Genomic DNA, 21,447 nt, shown 5'->3' on the forward strand with positions numbered 1-21,447 from the left:
CGTATCAAAATATATTCCAATTTTTATTACCAAATATTTCAGAATCACTTTTTTTTTAGGTAATATTAAGATTTTGATAGTGAAATCATCGTTTTTATTGCCACTATTAATGATATTGATATTGTATTGTTATTAATATGATTAGGATTTAGTATGATTAGAATTATGTTAATTTTTTGGATGGAAAGTTGCTCAATAATTAATTAATTAATTGTCTTTTTCTTTTTGTTAATACGTAATTTACCACATTTTCTTCGTTCTCCATAATAACTTTAATACCATGTAGTCCAATTGTTTCATAGTAAAAGCCAGATATTGGTTCTATTCTAAATATTACATTTTTGTTCTTGATGTTATCAGAAAAACTAGAAACTCCAACTCCTGATGTAGATGTTACAGGTCCTGATCCTGTTCCAGTTCCTGGTCCGGTTCCTAATGCTTGTCCTGATCCTGATCCTGATCCCGGTCCTGGTCCTAGTGCTGGTCCTGATCCTACTCCTGTTCCTGTTCCTAATACAGCTCCTGGTCCTGATAGAGCTCCTGTTCCTGGTCCCGGCCCTGATCCTGCTGTTGATATTCCAGGTCCTAATGTGGATGAAACCACAGAAATTCCTCCCCCATGATGACTCCCACCACCACTATACCCTTCTTGAGTTCCAATATTTGAAACATTATGAGCCAGATTCGGATTCTCATCTACTTGAAGAAAATTATTAGAAATTCCTGTTCCACCCATTGCTCCTCCTGTTGTTAAAGCAACATTACTATTCTGAAACATAACAACTATCAATAATTCAACTAAAGTGTCTCTCTTTAACTTTTCGAGAAAAATGGTTAAAGAACGCACAGGAGTTAATCTATATTCACTCCTTATACCTTTCTGCCATAGTCTTCTTGTTAAACTTAAAACTTTTGGTTGTAATCTTGCTGTTTGTGTCATTACTATCACCCTTGGATAACATGACTTCAATAAAGATATTGGCTTTAGAACTAATTCTTTTGTCAGATCTGTCATTTCTTCATATTCATTAACTCCACTACCTCGCAAAGAGAATTTATTAACTTCTAAATTACCTTGACCACTCTGATAATGACCATGACTAAAATCTGAAATACTCACATTTTTGTCCTTTTTAATAATATTAATATTATTATTTGAATTAAATCCTTCCCATGAACTTCTTCTTATCATACCAAAATTTCTTTCATTAGATAAAATACTCAAATTAAAACCACCATTATTCATCATTGAAATGTCATTAACTGAAATACCATTAATATATCCTCCAGTATTCACAAATTCTGATTTATACCTTTTTGCTTTCTCACAAACTTGATTTATTATCAATTCTATAGAAATTTCTCCCATTATACAATTTAAAGAGTTCTGAAATTTACTTATACCTAATCCTCCGATATTAATATAATTACTATTGCCATTATTATTATTATTATTACTATTTAAACTATTTAAGTAGCTGCTATTTGTAATTCCATTGATTTTATTCGAATAAGAACCTCCCATTCCATAAATTATATTAATTCCTTGTTTTTCTGAAGTTATTGAATATACCAAACTTGTTTGATCGTATAAATTAATATCATAATCCATGATAGGATCCAAATAAAACTTAACCTTTTTTCCCTTATAAATCAATAATTCTGTTGATTCTGATAACAAATTCAGTATCTCATTCACTACTTGAACGTAGAGCTTTATTATCTGGTTATCACGAATATATTCATAACTTCTCATTATAAAGTTATTTTCATAAACACTCTTTAATTTATAATTCCCATTATTACTTTCATACTTCCACTCAAAAGCATGCATTTCCAAAAACAAGTCCCTTATAAAAATATCCTCCTCTCTCTCCTTTTCCTCTTCCTCCTCTCTCTTCTTTTCTCTTTCTATCTCCTCTTCTTCTTTATTATCTTCTTCTTTGTTCTTTTCTTCTTTTTTCTTTAATTTCTCGTTTATATCTTTTCTACCTTTATTATTATAAGTTTCCTTAAATATAGATTTTTGAGTAAATAAATCCAAACCTCTTCTTTTAGCAATATCATCCTCTCGTAATTTATTGTTTTGCATTTTCTCCAGTAACTCCAAATAAACTATCTTTGCCATTAAAGGTATTGTTATTCTTACAACAGGAACATCTTCCAAATAATCCAACCAGGGTAAAATAAGCTTTAAAGATAATAATAATCCTTCAACTTCTAAAATAATATTTTCCATATTAACAATTTGTCCATTACCATTCAACTGATATATTCTCTTTAAATCTTGATATAATAATAAACTATTACTACCAGTTTGATTAATTAATAGTCTTTTAATATCTAAATTTAAATTGCTAAAATTTAAATCACTATTATTACTGCAAAATAAGCCACTTCCAATACTTAAATCAGGCTCATTTAGTTGATATATCATATCAAAAGCCAATGATAATTTTGCTCTCGGAGGGCCAAATACATTATTATTAATATTGCTATTATTTATATTATTGTTATTATTGTCACTAGTACTACCTTCAGTATTCATATTAGGCTGCTCATATATAGGAAATAAAACATATCTTTGAATAGGAGAATCTTCAAGTATATCCATACTAAAATCTCTGTAACATAGCCCAGATGATATACCAGAATTACCTGATAATAATCTATCATTATTAAAATCATCAATTAATATTCTTGAGGTCTTAAACCCACAATTACTTGTACAATTATTTCCATCAACATCTATACCTGAACTTTTTTTAATCTTATTTTCAAAATCTGTAGAATATCCAATATATCCTGATCTTTCATTATAATGATCTCCTAATAATAAAGAAACTAATGAAGATATCATAGAGAATGGAGCTGATTTTGGTAAACATAGTAAATTATTTGAAATATCCAATAGAAAATGAGGAGTTCTTGTTCTATATCCACACTCACATAATATATTTTCAAATTCTTTATTATTATTTACTGTATCTATTCTCTTATCCATTAAAAATTGTGTTGGATACAATATAGGAAGCTTCCATAAAACAAAATTGTGATCATCAAATACTTTTGATATACTTGTTTTTACAATATCACTAAAAGTTAAATCAATCATATTCACTCTTTCATCACTTTGTATATCCATTAAAAATGCTGTAAAACTTTTTCTATCAATACTTCTTCCAAATAAAGTGTTTAAAGTTAAATGACTCTCATAGGTTTTTGGATTACATATTCTTGATAAATAATATTGAAATTCATTTTTATCAATTGAACTTGGTAATAAATCACTTTTTAATAAATCATCAATACTTGTCTTATCTTTAATATTATTTAATTTTCCCATAATTAATAATGCATTTTTTGGTATATATTTAAATTCCATTGGTACTTCAATATTAAATACAGACAAATCTTCAATACTTTTTGTAATATCTATTGAAAGTAAATTTTGTGTATCCATTTTTAATTTACCTAACCAATCAAGCAAAATCTCACTAAATTTAACATATTCTAATCCTTTAAATTTTATTCTTAACCACATTTCCAAAAAAATCTGGCAAGTATAATCAACATCTATTATTAATAATTCATTATTAAGTTGATTAATTTCTTTAAATAATATTTTTGGTAATGAAAACTCATTGTAGTTATTATCAAAATCCAAATTTAAATATGATCCAAAAATAAAATTGGATAATTTTACTGAATATCCATAAATATCCTCTTCTATATATATACAATTGGATGACAAATTCAAATGGAATACTTCATTTCTATGACAATATGATAATATTTCCAGTATTTGCCTAAATAAAGACCATACTACATGATTATCCCTTTGTGTTATTTTACCCTTATCAAATAAATCAAATAATGTCATATTTTCTTCCATAAATTCTGATTGAATATACAATAATATAAAATCCTCCTGATCATTTCTTTCATCCTTTGTATCATCACATTTCTCAACCCAACATTGGTAATATCTTACCATATATCTATGTTGAAGCATTACCAATGAAGATACTTTTGTTTGAATCTTATTAAATTTATTCGATGGTATCCTATAAATTGAAATTTGATAATTATTTTGGTCGATCAAATGTATTGATTTTGTGATTATTACATTTTTACCAGAATGAAGTATTTCCAATACTCTAAAATCTTGAGTAAATCTTTTTGATGAAAATAATGAATAATTTATATTATGCTCCAAGATCTCTTTCTGAATATATGATAAATCCAGCTTTATTATCACATTAGAAATATTATTTTCCTCAGTTATTTCATTTGTATTCAAAGGATAATCAAGAATTGTATCATCCAAAAATCCAGATACCATCTCTGATACTGTTTTATTATTTAATTTTTCGTAATTATCATTAATTTCCGTAGCTTGATGGTTTGATTCTGAAGCCTTTAAATCTATTAACTTTCCTAATTCTTCATTATCCATAAAATTATTTCCATTATCTTCATTTATTACACTATTATCCAAGTGTCTCTCAAACTCTCTCTGATTATTTTGTCGTCTCATTTGCTCCCATAAATCCTCAGAAATCTGTAAATAATCACACAAATTATCCAAAATCATCTCTAAACTATTTATTACTTGAAAAATACACTCTTGATCTCGACTTCTATTAACTAGAATCTCTTGTATTTCTTCTATTAATTTTATATTAATGCTTTCTGGTAACTCAAGAGAAAACTCAAATAATAATCCCGGATTAATTGTTGGATACTTTTCATCATAATACACTGTTAAACGAGCATATAAATGTGTTCTTCTCCAATAACGTCTATTTTTAAAAGGCATTGTTTCACTTAAACTTCTTGATAAAATTAAGCTATATACTGTGAAACTATTTCCTTCATAACTTAAGTTAACCAAGTACTTTGATTTTTCTAATTCTTTATCAATATCTTCATCTTTTCCTGGAATAAACAAAACTCTTATTTCCACACCATCCTTATTATTAAATTCATTCTCAGCTTCCTTTGAAAAATTGATTAATTCACCCTGATCTTCAAGCAATTCTTTAATTGAACCATTCATATCATTATGAATTGTAACTGAACCATAAATTGCATTTATTGCTATTATTTCATTCGCATGTATGCTTGAAAAATCCTCCACTTCAAAAACTTCTGGCCTTGATGGAGATCTAGGAATCAATATAACATTAGTATTTATGTACTCTTCAACAAATTCTTCATTTTCGTCTTCTTTCTCCATAATTAAACAACTTTAAACATTTTTTTATATTACTTTTTTTTCTTAATTTAATTTCAAATTGTCTGCCGCTTACTTGGAATTATACTAAGAACTTACAAAAATAAAATTTTTTTTAATCTAATTTTTAAAAAACTAAGTAGATTAATTATTATTTAATAACTATTACTAATATGATGAAATTATTCTATTTCACTTCAGTTTATCTTCTACTTGATTTGCAAATTTAATTTAACTACATTTAATACTCTAACACGTTTATTTGAGTTTTACATAAATAATTTGCTTCGAATAATGTTTTTATCTTTGAGTACTTATCACAAATTCAAAATTACATCAATATTCTTATATAATATCTAAAATAGTTTAATTTTACTTTATTATCTTTAAACTTATTAATAACTTTAATTATTATTCTTTGTCCACATAATTACCGCCTTTGCATGCAACATGCATTTGTTACTAAAATGCAAAATTTTTTCTATACCGGTATTTTCATGTGAAAAGTACATTAGTCAAAAAATAAAATAATAATATTTGTTGGTATAATTATTTTTCTTTAAGACTTTTGGATAATTAAGATTAATAATATAAATTATTGATAAGGAACAATAGTTAATGAAAGTTTTCAAATAAACCATAAATAAATGCAAATATAATAAAAGGATATAATTTAATATATTATATTAATAACTGTATATTAAATTATTTTGGTAAAAACTTCTATAATTTTTTAAAAAGTTGAGTTTTATTAAATAAAATTAAAAAAAATAGTTGACCAAGGTAAAGAGTTTAAAATATACATTATTTAGTTAAAAAAAAATTATGAAACAAGATATTAATTATGGGAGTGTGAATAGTATTCCTGAAAGCATTTCTAAAAGGAGTGCAAAAGTAACAACTCCTATATACGAATATAATTCAAATAAATACAGAAGAACAGACAATATTAAGGAAGAAAGTAATGAAGAAATAAACTATTATCCTTTAGGATCTCAATTAAAAGCAAAAGAATTGGGAAATCTTAATAAGATAGAAAATAGATGTAAGGAAAAAAGACAAAAAAGTGTTTATAAAGTTCCACTTTCCGTTGAGGTGTGTATTAGATCAGATATTAATTTGATTCAAAATGAGAATGACTCAAATGAATCACACTTAAGCAGAAAGTGTTTGGCGCAGAGAATTAAAAAGTATTTTTCATTAAAAGCAAATGTTGAATTAGGAAAAGTCGATATTGACCAAATTGGTGATTCAATGTTGAGAAAAGTGTGTACTGATATAAATCTATCATTAAACTATCCAATTCACTCCTTTGAAGAAAAACAGAATCATAATAATAATAGCCAATCAAATTTCCTTATTCAAAGAGAAGAGTTTGAAAATATTCCAATTTATCAAGCTGAACTCCACATATTTATTTACCAACTTAATGAAATGTCTGAAGAAGAATATTATATGGAAAGTAATACTTCAGGGGAAAAAAATACGGATCCTCCAATTTGGAGGTATTGGTTACTTCCAAATATGGAATTCCATGGCTTGTGGGATGTACTCCACTACGAAAATAATTTAAAACAACAACTCTTAGATTACACATCAACAAGCTTAATTTTAAGTGATTGCCAAATTGATTTTAATGTAATCAATTGGAATCATTTAATCCTACTATATGGCTCTCCAGGAACTGGAAAAACTTCAATTTCAAGAGCAATTTCACAGAAAATTGGAATGAGATACTGTCATAGATACAAAAATATATATTTAATAGAAATTAGTGCGCATTCACTATTTTCAAAATGGTTCTCAGAAAGTGGAAAAACTGTCGTAAAACTTTTTTCTAAAATTAAAAGCTTATTGGAGGAACCCGAATCTTTTGTAAATATTGTAATCGATGAAATTGAAAGTATCTCAACTGCAAGAAAACAAAGCTTAGGAAGAAATGAACCTTCTGACAGTATTCGTGTTGTAAATGCACTGCTCACTCAAATTGATGCTCTTAAAAAATATTCAAATACATTAATTATAACAACTACTAATATTCCAGATTCTATTGATGAAGCATTTCTGGACAGAGCTGACTTAAAACTTCATATACCTCTTCCTTCAATTTATACTAGGTATACCATATTACTTGAATGTATTGAGGAGCTCATTTTTAAGCAAGTTATTTATTCAAAGCATGACAATTTTATCAAAATTTTAAGCTTCAAAGAAATAATAAGGCATTCAAATTATACAGGAACTAATAAAAATGAGAATCAAAATAATTATGATCAGTCCCAAATAAATATTTCTAAAAGTCTACTCTACATATCAAAAGTTACTGAAGGCTTTTCGGGTAGAAATCTAAGAAAACTTCCATTTGTTTCCTTACTTTCTTCATACCACCATGGTATTCCTCTAGAAATTCAGATTTTCCTTCAAAAGATGAAACATATTGTTGATGAAAAACCCGAAATGGTAAAAAGTTGATTTTATTTAATATTCTTTCATACAATGTAATATTAAATTCCGATCTTTATTATTTCTATATTAAACGTATTAAAAGAAAATAATTGGGTGAAGTCAGATAATATTTTCCATTTCTTATTACGAGTTTAAATTTTATATGGCCCATTAAACTCTTCTCTGCATGCCAAATTTTACCAAGATCATAGTTCGGTTTCCCGCCGAATAAAGTGGTCACAACTTACTATAACAAATAGTAAGATGCGGTACCGGAAATCAAATGAAAATAACAAGCATTAAGTATTTGAATATATTAATTAATTTAATAAATTTTTTAAAAACTAAATTTTTAAATAAATATGGGAATTATTTAAACAAAAAAAATTAAAGGGTTCAGCAAGAGGCGGAAAATTTTAGTTGCAATATTAAATAGACCAAAAGTATTCTAAAAGACTTTTCGATTAAAAAGGCTTCCAGAATTTTCACATACTTAATAAGAAGACTTTTAATTGCTTTAGGTAATAGTTTTATTGGAAATACGCCACGGTCACTAATTTTTGAAGATTGTAATTTCTTGATCTGTAAATAGAACAGGTAATAATCTATAAGGAGAAAAAAAAAATGAGCTCAGAAACAAATAAAATATGGACAGGAGATGAGGTCAGAAAGCAATTTGTGGAATATTTTAAAGAGTTAAATCACACATTCTACAGATCATCCCCAGTAATTCCATTAAATGATCCAACTATATTGTTTATTAATGCTGGGATGAATCAGTTTAAGTCCATCTTCTCAGGAACTGTTGAACCAAATTCCGAACTAAGTAAATTAGTTAGGGTTGCGAATTCTCAAAAATGTATTAGAGCTGGAGGAAAACATAACGATTTAGATGATGTAGGTAAAGATGTATATCATCATACATTTTTTGAAATGTTAGGGTCATGGTCATTTGGTGATTACTTTAAAGAGGAAGCAATTGGATGGGCATTTAAACTTTTGACTGAAGTATATGGAATCCCAAAAGATAGATTATACGCAACATATTTTGGAGGGGATCCTAAAATACCTTCATGTCCTCCTGATGAAGAAGTTAAAAAAATATGGTTGAAATACTTGCCAGAAGATAGAATTCTATCCTGTGGCAGCAAAGAAAATTTCTGGGAAATGGCCGATACTGGTCCATGTGGTCCTTGCTCCGAAATACATTATGATCGAATTGGAGGAAGAGATGCATCATCATTAGTTAATAAAGATGATCCTGATGTTATCGAAATATGGAATCTTGTATTTATGCAATACTATAGAGAACTGGATAGTACACTGACACCTTTACCCAGAAAATGTGTAGATACTGGTATGGGATTAGAAAGATTAGTCTCAATCTTGCAAAATAAAACAAGTAATTACGATATTGATTTATTTAAGCCAATTTTTGATCAAATTCACCAAGTAATCTCCTCCTCTGGAATACAAATTCCACCTTATTCTGGAAAAGTTGGTGAAATTGATGATCCTTATATGATTGATATGTCATATAGAGTTATTGCTGACCACATTAGAACTTTAACTTTTGCAATTGCAGACGGCTGTATTCCAAGTAATGAAGGAAGAGGATATGTATTAAGAAGAATCCTAAGAAGAGCTATTAGATATGGATCTCAGTATTTGAAGGCTGGAACTAATGGAGATCCTTGGTTTTATAAATTAGTAGAAAGTGTTTCAAATATTATGGGTAGCTATTATAAAGAGATACCACAAAATATTCAAAATATTAAAGAAGCCATTTTAGATGAAGAAAAGCAGTTTTCCAAGACTTTATTTAAAGGAACTGAAAGATTTAACAAGGTTATTAGTAAGTTGAAATCTTGTCAAAATATTCAGGAAGACCAAAATAAAAATAAAAGAGTATTCCCTGCTAGTGAAGCTTTCCAACTGTATTCTACATACGGATTCCCAATGGACTTAACAGAATTAATGGCTAAAGAGCAAAACTTTGATTTCGACCATCAAGGGTTCCAAATATGTATGGAAAACCATCATTTAGCTTCAGAAGGTAAAAACAACAAATCTTTTGACGATTTAATTCTTAAGCCTGATATTCAAAATAACTTACTTGTAGAGTTTGGATTAAAAGATACAGATGATCAATACAAATACCAGTCTCAGACTCAAGTTAAAGACTTCTACTCTAATTTGATTGCTATTTTTGACGGAAATCAATTACTAAATACTATTGAAGCACAGGGTAAAGTTATTGGCTTAATTTTTGACAAGACTACATTTTATTCAGAATCTGGAGGGCAAGTAGCAGATACTGGTTTTATTGATTTTCTGTACAATAACAATAACGAAACCAGTAAATTCCAAGTAATTGATTGCAAGAAATTTGGCAACTATGTATTACATATTGGTATATTATTACAAGGAAAAATTGTAATTACTCCGGAATTAAAGTCTTTGATGTTTGTTGATTATTCTAGAAGAAATCTGATCAAAAAGAATCATACAGGTACCCATATCTTAAATTTTGCATTAAGACAAATACTTGGAAGCACATGTGATCAGAGAGGCTCTGTTGTTGATCCTAATAGATTAAGATTTGATTTTTCATCTCAAAAACCATTAAGTTTAGAGCAAATTGAGGAAATTGAAAGGATGATTAATAATATTGTACAAGAAAAACAAACAGTTTATTGTCAGATTGTTGAATTATCTATTGCTAAGCAAATACCCAACATTAGAGCAATCTTTGGTGAAACTTATCCAGATCCAGTACGTGTATTATCTGTTGGTAAATCTGTTGATTCTTTAATCAATTCTCAAAATGATACTAATTATCAAGAAAAGGTATCTATTGAATTTTGTGGAGGTACCCATATTGAAAATACTAGTGAAATTATCTCATTTTCTATTATAAGTGAAGAAGGTATTGCAAAAGGTATTAGAAGAATTGTGGCGGTTACTGATAATCAATCTGAAATTGCTATAGAAAATGCTAAAACTCTAAAACAGGAATTTAATAAGCTTGATGAATTAGATGGTAAAGAGCTTGAAACTTTATTAAATTCCTTCAAGGCTAAATTAGATGAAACTAAATTATTACCTTTAGTATATAGAAGGCAATTATCTCAAATAATTGAAGAGCATTATAAGAGAGTTATTGCAGATGCTAAAAAGAGACAAAAGGAAAGATTGAATATGGCTAAAGAATTAGCACAAAAGATAGGACAAGAATACTCTCAACACTTAGCTTCAAATAATGAATTTCCAGGTCTTATTTTGAATCTTAGACAAATTCAAGGTGATTCTAAGTCAATGGATGTTATTGGACAAGATCTTTCAAAGAACTATCCTGAAACTCCTATTATGCTTTTTACTTCTGGTGAATTTAATGATAATGGGGTTTCCGTTATTTCTATTATGCCTAAATCCAAGTCTGATAGATTATCTTCATCCAACTGGCTTAAATCTACAATTGAATTATGTAATGGTAAATGTGGAGGAACAGATCTTAGATCTGTTGGATCTTCCAAGACAGGGTCTGAATCTATTGATTCAATGATTCAACTTGCTTTGGATCTTTTGAGACAAAATGATATCTAAATCATATTTCTATGAAAAATACGAATATTCATTTTAATAGATAATTTTAGATACTGCAAATAGACTTTTAACTATCTTTTATTTCAACCTTTTCTTTTTCCTCTTAAAAAAACATTTTTACTGCTGTCTTTATGCTATCTCTGATTTAAAATACACGTTCGTTTACAAAATACAGAGAGTAAGGCACATTATATTATCACTTCCTTTCTCCTCCTCCCCCACCCCCACTCCAACTCAAGTATGGGAGCCCAAGTACCGAGACTAACAGATAAAAGTAAATAAAAGAATGGTTATAGCTGCTTGATCTAATAATTCTATGGTTATTAAATATTTAACTATACCTAATACATTGAGTGAATATATACTTCAAATAAAGCTAAAATGAAAATGATAAAAAACTACACCTCATAATACACTTTATCAATATATTAGTAATATAGAGGTTCTATTTCCCATAAATTAAAGGAACGAAGACCATAAAAGAATAATAATAACTTGTTGACTTGAATCTAAACAATAGAAGGAGCAGCAGCTGAGACCTTTGGCCATAATTCTGCACATTCCTTACCAACTGGACCAGTGATAGCAGAACCTTTCATTTCTCCTTTTGGATTAACAATTACACCTGCATTATCCTCAAAGTAAAGGAAGGTACCCTCAGGTCTTCTAAAAGCTTTACGTTGACGTACAATAACAGCTGGCCATACTTTCTTCCTCAATTCTGGTTTACCCTTCTTAACAGTAGCTAATACCATATCACCAATAGATGCTGAAGGTAAACGATTTAAGCATGATCCGGTACCTTTGACTGCTATGATGTATAAGTTTTTACCACCACTATTATCACAACAATTTATAAGAGCACCAACATTCAAACCGAGAGTAATTCTCATCTTAGCACCACCTGCAGCACCTCTTCCTCTCTTCATCTTTTTCTAAATATAAACTATATTAATGAAGCTGGAAATAAGTTTTGGATTTAATCGGGATAATCTTAATTTTTTGGGATTACTTGAATCTAATCTCCAAAGAAATTATTTTAGTTATTACAAGATTATTAATATTGTCTTATTAGTTGAATGTTAATTAGCGCTGAAACTAGCTATATTGCTATTATTATTATTGTTATTTTAATTTAATGCTAATTTGAACCTGTTCCAATATTTATTTTTGAGACAATTTTTGGGCGCCATCATTTTTTATTAATAAAAAATTATATTTAAATGACACTATTACTACACAATTAACTAATTAATTAAACACAAATATTTATATAAATATATTTTATTTATTTATTTCCACAAAACTTCTGAGACATTTAAATTCTTTTCACTTAAATATTAACTAAATTCACGAGACGCATGCGTGACGGTACCGCCAAGTGTCTCTTTTAATTTGTGAAGACTTTTTGAGTGGAAGGGGACAGTGTTAATGGTATTCTGGGTGATAGTTTGGCGGTAAACTGTTTGAAAATGGCGCCACCAATGAGTTATAGCAAAATGTCAGCGGTAAAAAATAATAGTAATAATAATATTTTTTTAAAAATCAATTAAAATATTTTCGATATAATAAAATATTAGTTTAAATTTAATGATTTTATTCTTTTTAAAAAAAGTTATATTCTAGATTTATAACTTTTTCTTAAGAAATTAGGTGAAAATTTAATTCTTTATAGTTTTATAAGGAGGTATATTCATATCGTTTAATAATTACACACTTGTACACACATTTTTTTTTTCACAAAGAATAATGATGGAAAGGCGGGCTCAAACCGAATTTTAGTTGATTAATTTAGTTAAGATCATGTAAAAAATAAAGTATTTGTTAATAAATAAATATTCAATATATTTTTATTACAATTTAATTATTGTGTATGTGAAAAGAGGCAATCCAAGTATTTTACAGAGCTAAAGATTGTTTATTTACAATATTAAAATTATCGATAAGGTAACTAAATAATAATAAAAGGTCAGGGTATCGATATTCTAAATTAATTAAAATTTAAATATAAAAGAGTATACACACTAATTTAAATATATCTGGTAATAGTTATTATTTGTAATTATTACTTATGAATGATTTTTATTAATTATTTATTATTATTTGTGTTATGATCAATTTATCTTTAAAACCAATATGTAGTGGCGTAATTAAGGGTAACGCCCTACGTATTAATAACTGTTTAATTTGGTTTGATTTTGGTATAGAAAATGAGTCGAATTTTGATAGATCAGTTTTATTAGACTTGGAATTACCACATTTAATATTACTAACAAATTTTCCAAAAACATTTATTGGTGGTTTACCAATTCTACATAAATTATTGACAGAAAAGGGAATATCATGTAATATTCCAGTAATTTGTACTGAACCAGTATTTAGATTTGGAAATAATATATTGAGTGATATTATACAAAGTATGAGTATTAAAGACCAAGAAAGGGGATTACAATATACTTGTGATAAAGATGACAATAAAGGATTTAAACAATTGCCTTTCACAAATGAAGATATTGAAGGAATTCTTGGTGAAAACGTCTGCAGATTAAGGTATTATCAATCATTTAATATCCAACTTTTACATAATGATAACAATATGAATGATGATCATTCTTGCTTAGCAAGTATTAATTTAAAGGCATTACCAAGCGGTCTTGAGCTTGGCTCTACTATTTGGAATATGACAATTAATTCAAGTTCTGATAGTTGGGAATTTGTTTATGTGAATGAGGCAGCTTCTCATCCATATTGGCATGTTACTCCTTCAGATTTGGGCAGATTAAATAAACCAGATTTATTGATGCTTGGAGTTAATACAAGCAATATATCAGCAATACCAAATAATGTATCTTTTTCAATGAGCTCAGACTTTAGTAATGATTTCAAAAAATGTAATAATCGTTTAATTTCTATTAAGAAATTTGTTAATATTATTTTAGATTGTATTAAAAAGAATAAAACAGGTACAATATTAATACCAATACAATTAGATAGCTTATTACTGGAAATATTATGTTATTTGGATGCTATTTGGAATAAAGGAAAGATTTTATATCCAATTTTTGTTACTTCACCATTAATTAAATCATTCTTATTATCTGTTAAAACTCTGATTGAATGGATGAGTTTAGAAATAAGATCAGAGTTTTGTGATTCAAGATTTAATCCATTTCATGATTTAAAGAATATCATACTTGAAACAAATCTTAAGACTATAAGAAGTGAAAATTTATCAAAGGTACCAAAAGTTATATTTGCTTTTCCAGAATCTATGGATTATGGATATTCTAGAGAATTATTTACTGAATTAGCAACCAATGAATATAATACCATTTTGTTTATTAGAGAGCCAAAAGAAAATACATTTGCTCATTATATTTGGAATAAGGAGCTTGAACTACGTAGATCTGATCAATCGTGTATACACTCTTTAATTCATTCCGAAAATCATAATATTCAAATTCCTACCAACATTCTCGAGAACAATCATGAGCTATCATATTCCATTGAACTTCCAATGATTAGATTTACCCCATATAGACAAGACGAACTTTATGCAATGTACCTTTCACATAAAGAATCTAATACTGGTAGTAATAACTTAAACCCAAATTCTGACGATATTAACAAAAGACCGGATGACCATACAATTAACTCTGCAAATTTGGAATCTGATAATGGCAATATTAAATTGGAGGATCGTGATATTAATAAAAAAGATGTTGAGATGAATATTGAGAATGAATCCACTACTATATATAGTGATATTAATACTTTTAATAATAATAACAATATTGATATTGATATTGTTGGTGATAAAAATGAATTGAATAATACAACATCATATTCTTGTATGCAATTTTCTTCAAATAATAGCAACTCTGATAATTGTATTAAAAGCGATGGTGCGATTAACATGAATAATGGTATGGACTATGGTATTGATAAAAATATTGGTTCTTCAATCCAAACACAAATTGAGTCTCTAAGATCAAAATTAGTTCCTGTAAATGTTTATGATGAACTTTTGACTTTAAATTCACTTTCATCATCAGCATCATCATCATCTTCTTCAAATTTCCATAACTCTAGTCAAAATTCTTTAACAAAACAAACAAAAGATGATTACGGGTGTTTATTAGATGATCAAACATTGCAATCCATTATTGATTCTTGGAAAGATGCATCTAGTGACCTTGATATTTCATCTTATAATTTGAAATTAAGTGATGAAAGCGGAAAAGATGATAATAAGTTGTCAAAATTTGAACATGTTGATAATAATTCATCAGTTACATCAAGTTTTGACAACTCCAATAATAATGATGGTAATAACAATAACAAAATTCGTATCTTGGCTCCAAAAAGAAGAAGAAATGTTGGTGTAATGCCAAATGTTAAGGACAATGTATTGTCAGAAATGAAGGAGGGAGAAGTAACTTTAGATTCCAATGGAAATTCTGATTCAATTTTGAATAGAAATACAAAACTTGGTGGGAGATTATCAAGTATGTTAAGCATTGATAGTAGTAATACGGCTCCCGCAAATAATATTCCAGAATGGAGAATTCATTTTAGACAGATCTTGGGTGGTACAGAACCTTTTAGAATTTCTCACGAAATGAGTAAAATTGAAGTTAGATCAAGGGTAATATTGACAGATGGATTGGAACTTAAGAATGAAATATCTTCATTATTACCACTATTGAATTGTTCAAATCCAAAAACAATTATATTACTTTCTGACTGTAAAGACTCTAAAGAAGAGAAAATTTTGAAATATTATAAATCCCTATTAATGTCAATTCCAAATTCTCCAAAAAATATTGTTTCTTCGAAAATAGACGATAATAACTCGATTGAATTTACTTTTGATGAAAGTGTTAAGATCGTTTCATTGGATAATTCAGTATGGGATGACGTTTCCACTGGAGGCTTTCAGCTTGTACAAAATGGATCAGCTCCTTCAGCTGCTTTACAAGAGTCTTCATTAAATAATAATAATTCAATTTCAAGTTATTACGCTTTTGCAAGGATTGACAATATTTCAGCAAAGTTAATTAAAGATGAAGTAGTTTTTGTTAAGAATAACAAGTTGGAAAATAGCTCAAAATGCACTCTTAACGAAGAAAAAACTACTGATACTTGTGAGCCATTAAATAATAATATTATTGATGAATTCCAAGATTTTCAGAATGAATCATTAGTTGCCAAAAGCCACCAATCTCCATACAATGTTTTAAGTAACCTTATTAATGGAATAAAAAAGAAAGAACGTTTTAATAATTCTTCAAAAAAAAAGTTTCATAAAGAAATATTACTTTCAAAGTCACGTGGTATACGCCATATAGTTTCTGAAATGAGAAAACAAAATCCTCTTCCAATTATTAACATAACCCCAAATGGAGGAATTGTTTCCGTTAACAATGCTATTGCATTTTCATCAAACCATTTAAATAAAGACTTCCAGATTTCCCAAATTAATAACCAAGATCAAAATAATTCTTCTTTCAAAGTTCAAAAAGGTGATCACTTAACAAGTAGTTCCAGCATGGATGATATGAATATTTGGAATTTACATGCTACACTTCATCCTTATTATTATATAGCAAGAGGAATTTTACGTAATCAGTTTGCTATTTTATAACTTTAAAAATTAGCTTTAATTTCAATAAATTCTTTTCTGCTAGATTTATTATATTTTTAATTAATTAAATAGACACGTGTAATTATTGATTTTAAAAAAATTTCTGTCCACAAATATATTTGTTAAACTTTTATACCGGTATTTGCATGCATTATTGTGCAATTTCCAATATGCATTTTTTTTTTTCAGTTATTTGTCCACATAACGCGGAAGATAAAATAATTGTATTAAAAAAGTCAAAAAATAAGATAAACTTTATTTAATTAAAAAAAATAATAAGTTTTAATTAATGAAAGAGAACAATGAGATATTTAAAGAAAAGAATATAGATGGGAAGATTTTGGTTCCATTGTCATTCCATAATACAAAGAAAAGCAGGTAAGCGATTTATTAATTTATATTAAAAAGAGAATAATTAATATATATTTATATATGTATTTTTAGCTCGCCAATATTAATATCTCAGGAGCTATCAGAAAAATTGTTTAAAAAGTATGGTAATGAGGAAAATTATTTTGAAATTGTTAGCAATTTGAATCCGGAGCATGATATTATTTATTTTCAGATAAGTTGTAAAAATGTTTCGGAGAAATTTAATATAGGACTATCGGTATTAGACTATGTGGTTAGAAGTTCAGGAATACCATTAATTAGACAAGAAGTAGAGATAAGAAAAGTTAAATCAAAAAAAGAAATTGAATTAAGAATAGTTGAATTATCTTTACCAGAAATACATATATCGCCGAGAGATTTGTGGTATTATGAGAAGTCTTTAGTTGGTAAAATACTTTATAATGGCATTTCACCACAAATTAGTTATGAAATTAATCAATATTTACCAATAAGTATTACGGGAATGGGAATGGGAAATGAAAATGAAGAAAATAGTATGAATAAAAAAATAATTATTTCAGGATTAGTTACAGATAATACAAAATTTATCATAAGACCAAGGTCTGTAAGAATTATAATCATTGTAGTGATTTCAAAAGAATTTTTTTGTTTTTCCAGTAATGGTTTTCCATGGTGGAGAGGAATTATTTCATTTTTCAAAGAATATTTAACATCAAATAAACAATTGATAGAGCACCATTATATCACAATACTTTTAACATGGAAAGTTAAAGAAGAAAAAAAATCTATGGATTACTATCAAATTTTTTGGGAGGGAGTTCTTTCTCAAATTACGTTAAGTCAGACAAGCATAAATAAGTTTATTGAGAGATTAAGAAAGGTAATGATTTTATTTCAAAAGAATCAGAACCTAATTAAGGTTTTAGCATCATATTGTGAGTCAAATATATTGGAATCTATAAACTTTGCAGTAACACAATTACAAAATGATTTAATTGATGGATCTATTGTATGGACAGGAAGAAACATTAAAGTACTTAGCTCAGGCCCACCAATAATAATAAGTGATTTGGAAAACTATCAAAGATTACTAAACTTATCAAAAATCACAGAAGTTAGATTTCTAAAGACATCAATTACTTGTGATTTTATATCTTTCTCTGAGCTTAATTGGTATCATTCTTTAATTGTATATATAGTAAAGATAAGAAATAATCTTTATCAAGAAACACTTAAAGTGATTAATCTAAAGCTTCCGATAACAATTTCATATTATAAGATTAAAAACATATTTTATAATGACTATAATGGCAATTTTAATTTATCATCTACAATAACTTTATTAGATGAATATCTAAATGATAATTTAAATATTAAACAAGATAAAATTCAAACTGAAGATGACATAGATGAGGATGATTTTGAAAGTGATATTGATTTGATTTTAAGTGGTAAAGATTTAGTAGTAAGAAATTTATCAAGTTTGGTAAGTAAAAAAGAAAGTTTTGAATATAATTTGAGTGATTTTGATAATATTTCTAAAGATATTTCACTAAGTAATAGATATAAAGATTATCAGTATATGAATGAAAATGAATCATTAAGTTACACGCTTGGAACTTTATTATTACCTTTGACTACAAGCAACTTAAATAAGATCGATATTGAAAATAATATTTCAAATTCAAAGGATTTAATATTAAGTGAGATTCAAAGAACATCAAATTGGACATTAACTCCCAGAAAAGAGTTATTTCTTGCATATATTTGGAAAAACTATCAATTAAATAATCCAAGATTGATCAACCATGATTTTAATGAACTTTCGGTAAATATTGATAAATCTGAATTTAAGGACATAAACATTGAGATACTAAGATTAATATATTACGAATTGATTGTACATAGAATGTCAATGTCTTTTCAAATTTCAACTTTCAAATCAAATAACATTATAAGTCACTATAATTCAGAAAATATACAAATGCTAAAGTGCTATAATAATTTAAGCAGTAATATTATTCCAAATTATAATTGTATACACCAATTAAATTTACTTAAAGAAGATAATAATATTTTGGTTGAAGTTATTGATGCAATTATACAAGATAATAGTAATATCAGTACCAGTAATAGCACTGGTATCGGTTTAAGTGCAAGTACTAATACAAATACCAGTAGTTGTTCAAGAAGTGACAATATTGGTTCAAGTTTAAATTCAAATATTATTAATAATGAATCGAATGATAATAATTCTATCAGCAATAAAACATTTTCTATTGAGACAAATCAAGAAAATAACTCGGTACTTTTTTATACATTTTTACCAAAATCTATTAATTTACAAGAAATTAATGAAAGCGAATTAAAAAACGTAATAATTAATTACAAATATGAATATTTTCTTTACAGAAGTAAATACCATAATTACAGCGATATTACTTCTGAAAAGTTAATAAAAGGTAAATATATTAAATATTATACGATTTTTAACAGTTTATCAAATGTTAACTTTAGTACAGTGGATGAAATTTTGGTTTGGCAAAGGGAAATTCCTTTTATTAATGAGCTCATAAATGAATCATTTAATGAATTACTTAATTATAATTTTGACAAGAATAATTTGGATTATTACTATCTTTTAACATCGTATATATCTGGCTTATCAATCAGTTACATTCACTTTGCATTTATACCATATGTTAAAACTAATAATACTGGTACAAATATTAATAGCAGTATATATATCAATAAATCAGAGAAAAATAAAAATGTTACCGATGATATTTTAAATTTAGATCAAGTTAATAAATTTGAAATTTTAGATTGCTATTCTAATTATTACAAAGATTGTTGCGTGGAAAGTATTCTTAATAATTGGATTAAAATTAACTCAGCAAATAATGATCAATTAAAGGAAATGGTTGATTATAATATTGGAAAAATTGATGATGAATGTTTGAATATGAAAAATTTAAAGAAAATTTCTGAAATTAATATCAAAAGTTTAATCAAATCATTAAAATCATTTTTTTTTAAGAATGCACCTTCAGAAGTTAGTCATTCGTTTGATATTGAAATTATGAATGATCATAATTATTTAAAAAATGAGAGAAAATCGATCAAAATTTTATATTCTTGGTGTGAAACCTGTGAATATATTAAAGAAGAATATGAGTCTGAATTAAGGGAGAAATACAAAGAAATCAATTCTAATAGTAACAGTGATAATTATAATAATTACAATTATAATAATTATAATAATAATCATAATCATAATTTTAATCATAATATTAATCATAATGGTACTTATACAGATTTCAGTACAAGTATTACTGGTAAAAATAACAATAACTTTGAGCCGATCAATTGGTTTGTAATATACTATGATTCTATATGGCATCCTCTTCTACCATTAAAATTTTCAATTGGATGGTTAACTTGTCCATCAATAGTAATTTCAAGAATTGTAAGAAAACTTAAATCTATTCTACTCAATTATTATTTTACATTAGTGCAACTAAGGTCATCCGACGTCTATTCATCATATGTAATTACTCCAGATAAGTCAATTTTATCATCATATACTCCATTAAACCCACCATATCTTATTAAATTCAAGAAATCTATATCAGATTCCACTATGAAATTATTACTTAAAAGATTTATTTCTTCTCCACTTTCTCTACAACTTTTATATTTTGATCAAAGTAATTTTATCTCAAGATTCTTCCTTGTGGAACCCCATAGTATATATACATTGGAATTAAATACAAATGCACTACTATTAAGAATTAACTATTATCAATATTTTTGGAAAAACCAGTTTCAATACGATTCATTTCCCATACTTAAGTGTCCTTGTTCAAGTTCAATGTTTGATCAGAATTGGAGAAATAATATATTTTATTTCCACGTTAAACATATTAAGAAAATAGTCAAAAACATGCAAATTTACCGGTAAAATCATTGTTGCATGCAATCTTGGCTTTACAAAAGCCCGCCTTGTCTTGGAAAATACAAAGAGAAATAAATGATCACAAATAAGCAAGAGATGAGGAAAAAAGGAGATTAAAAAAAAAGTTTAAAATTCTAATTAAAGTAAAAATTTTTAAACGTTAATTTTTTGTGTGGGATGGAAAGAGAGTAGAAGGAG

General features: G+C 27.1%; 6 protein-coding genes across 6 annotated transcripts; 4 read left to right on the forward strand and 2 right to left on the reverse strand.

Annotated features, from left to right (window-relative positions):
* Nucleotides 1-199: 199 nt before the first annotated feature.
* On the reverse strand, nt 200-5,242 carry ELE39_002023 (Ser Thr kinase; the record flags this gene model as incomplete). The annotated part of the gene is made up of 1 exon (XM_067344873.1): nt 200-5,242. One exon carries the CDS (start codon nt 5,240-5,242, stop codon nt 200-202), a length of 5,043 nt encoding a protein of 1,680 aa, XP_067199307.1.
* An 822-nt stretch (nt 5,243-6,064) lies between these two features.
* On the forward strand, nt 6,065-7,711 carry ELE39_002024 (Pch2p like AAA ATpase; the record flags this gene model as incomplete). Its single annotated transcript, XM_067344874.1, has 1 exon — nt 6,065-7,711. One exon carries the CDS (start codon nt 6,065-6,067, stop codon nt 7,709-7,711), a length of 1,647 nt encoding a protein of 548 aa, XP_067199308.1.
* Nucleotides 7,712-8,308: 597 nt separating this feature from the next.
* ELE39_002025 (alanyl-tRNA synthetase) lies at nt 8,309-11,290 on the forward strand (the record flags this gene model as incomplete). The annotated part of the gene is made up of 1 exon (XM_067344875.1): nt 8,309-11,290. One exon carries the CDS (start codon nt 8,309-8,311, stop codon nt 11,288-11,290), a length of 2,982 nt encoding a protein of 993 aa, XP_067199309.1.
* A 509-nt stretch (nt 11,291-11,799) lies between these two features.
* On the reverse strand, nt 11,800-12,219 carry ELE39_002026 (60S ribosomal L23; the record flags this gene model as incomplete). Its single annotated transcript, XM_067344876.1, has 1 exon — nt 11,800-12,219. The coding sequence occupies one exon, from the start codon at nt 12,217-12,219 to the stop codon at nt 11,800-11,802; it is 420 nt and encodes a 139-aa protein (XP_067199310.1).
* Nucleotides 12,220-13,400: 1,181 nt separating this feature from the next.
* On the forward strand, nt 13,401-16,937 carry ELE39_002027 (inactive CPSFs Cft2p metallobeta-lactamase; the record flags this gene model as incomplete). The annotated part of the gene is made up of 1 exon (XM_067344877.1): nt 13,401-16,937. One exon carries the CDS (start codon nt 13,401-13,403, stop codon nt 16,935-16,937), a length of 3,537 nt encoding a protein of 1,178 aa, XP_067199311.1.
* Nucleotides 16,938-17,226: 289 nt separating this feature from the next.
* ELE39_002028 (uncharacterized protein) lies at nt 17,227-21,255 on the forward strand (the record flags this gene model as incomplete). Its single annotated transcript, XM_067344878.1, has 2 exons — nt 17,227-17,315; nt 17,382-21,255. The coding sequence occupies 2 exons, from the start codon at nt 17,227-17,229 to the stop codon at nt 21,253-21,255; spliced, it is 3,963 nt and encodes a 1,320-aa protein (XP_067199312.1).
* Between the last annotated feature and the right edge of the window lie 192 nt (nt 21,256-21,447).

Source organism: Cryptosporidium sp. chipmunk genotype I (genome assembly GCF_004936735.1).
Source record: "Cryptosporidium sp. chipmunk genotype I strain 37763 chromosome Unknown contig_21, whole genome shotgun sequence".
Classification (NCBI taxonomy): domain Eukaryota; phylum Apicomplexa; class Conoidasida; order Eucoccidiorida; family Cryptosporidiidae; genus Cryptosporidium; species Cryptosporidium sp. chipmunk genotype I.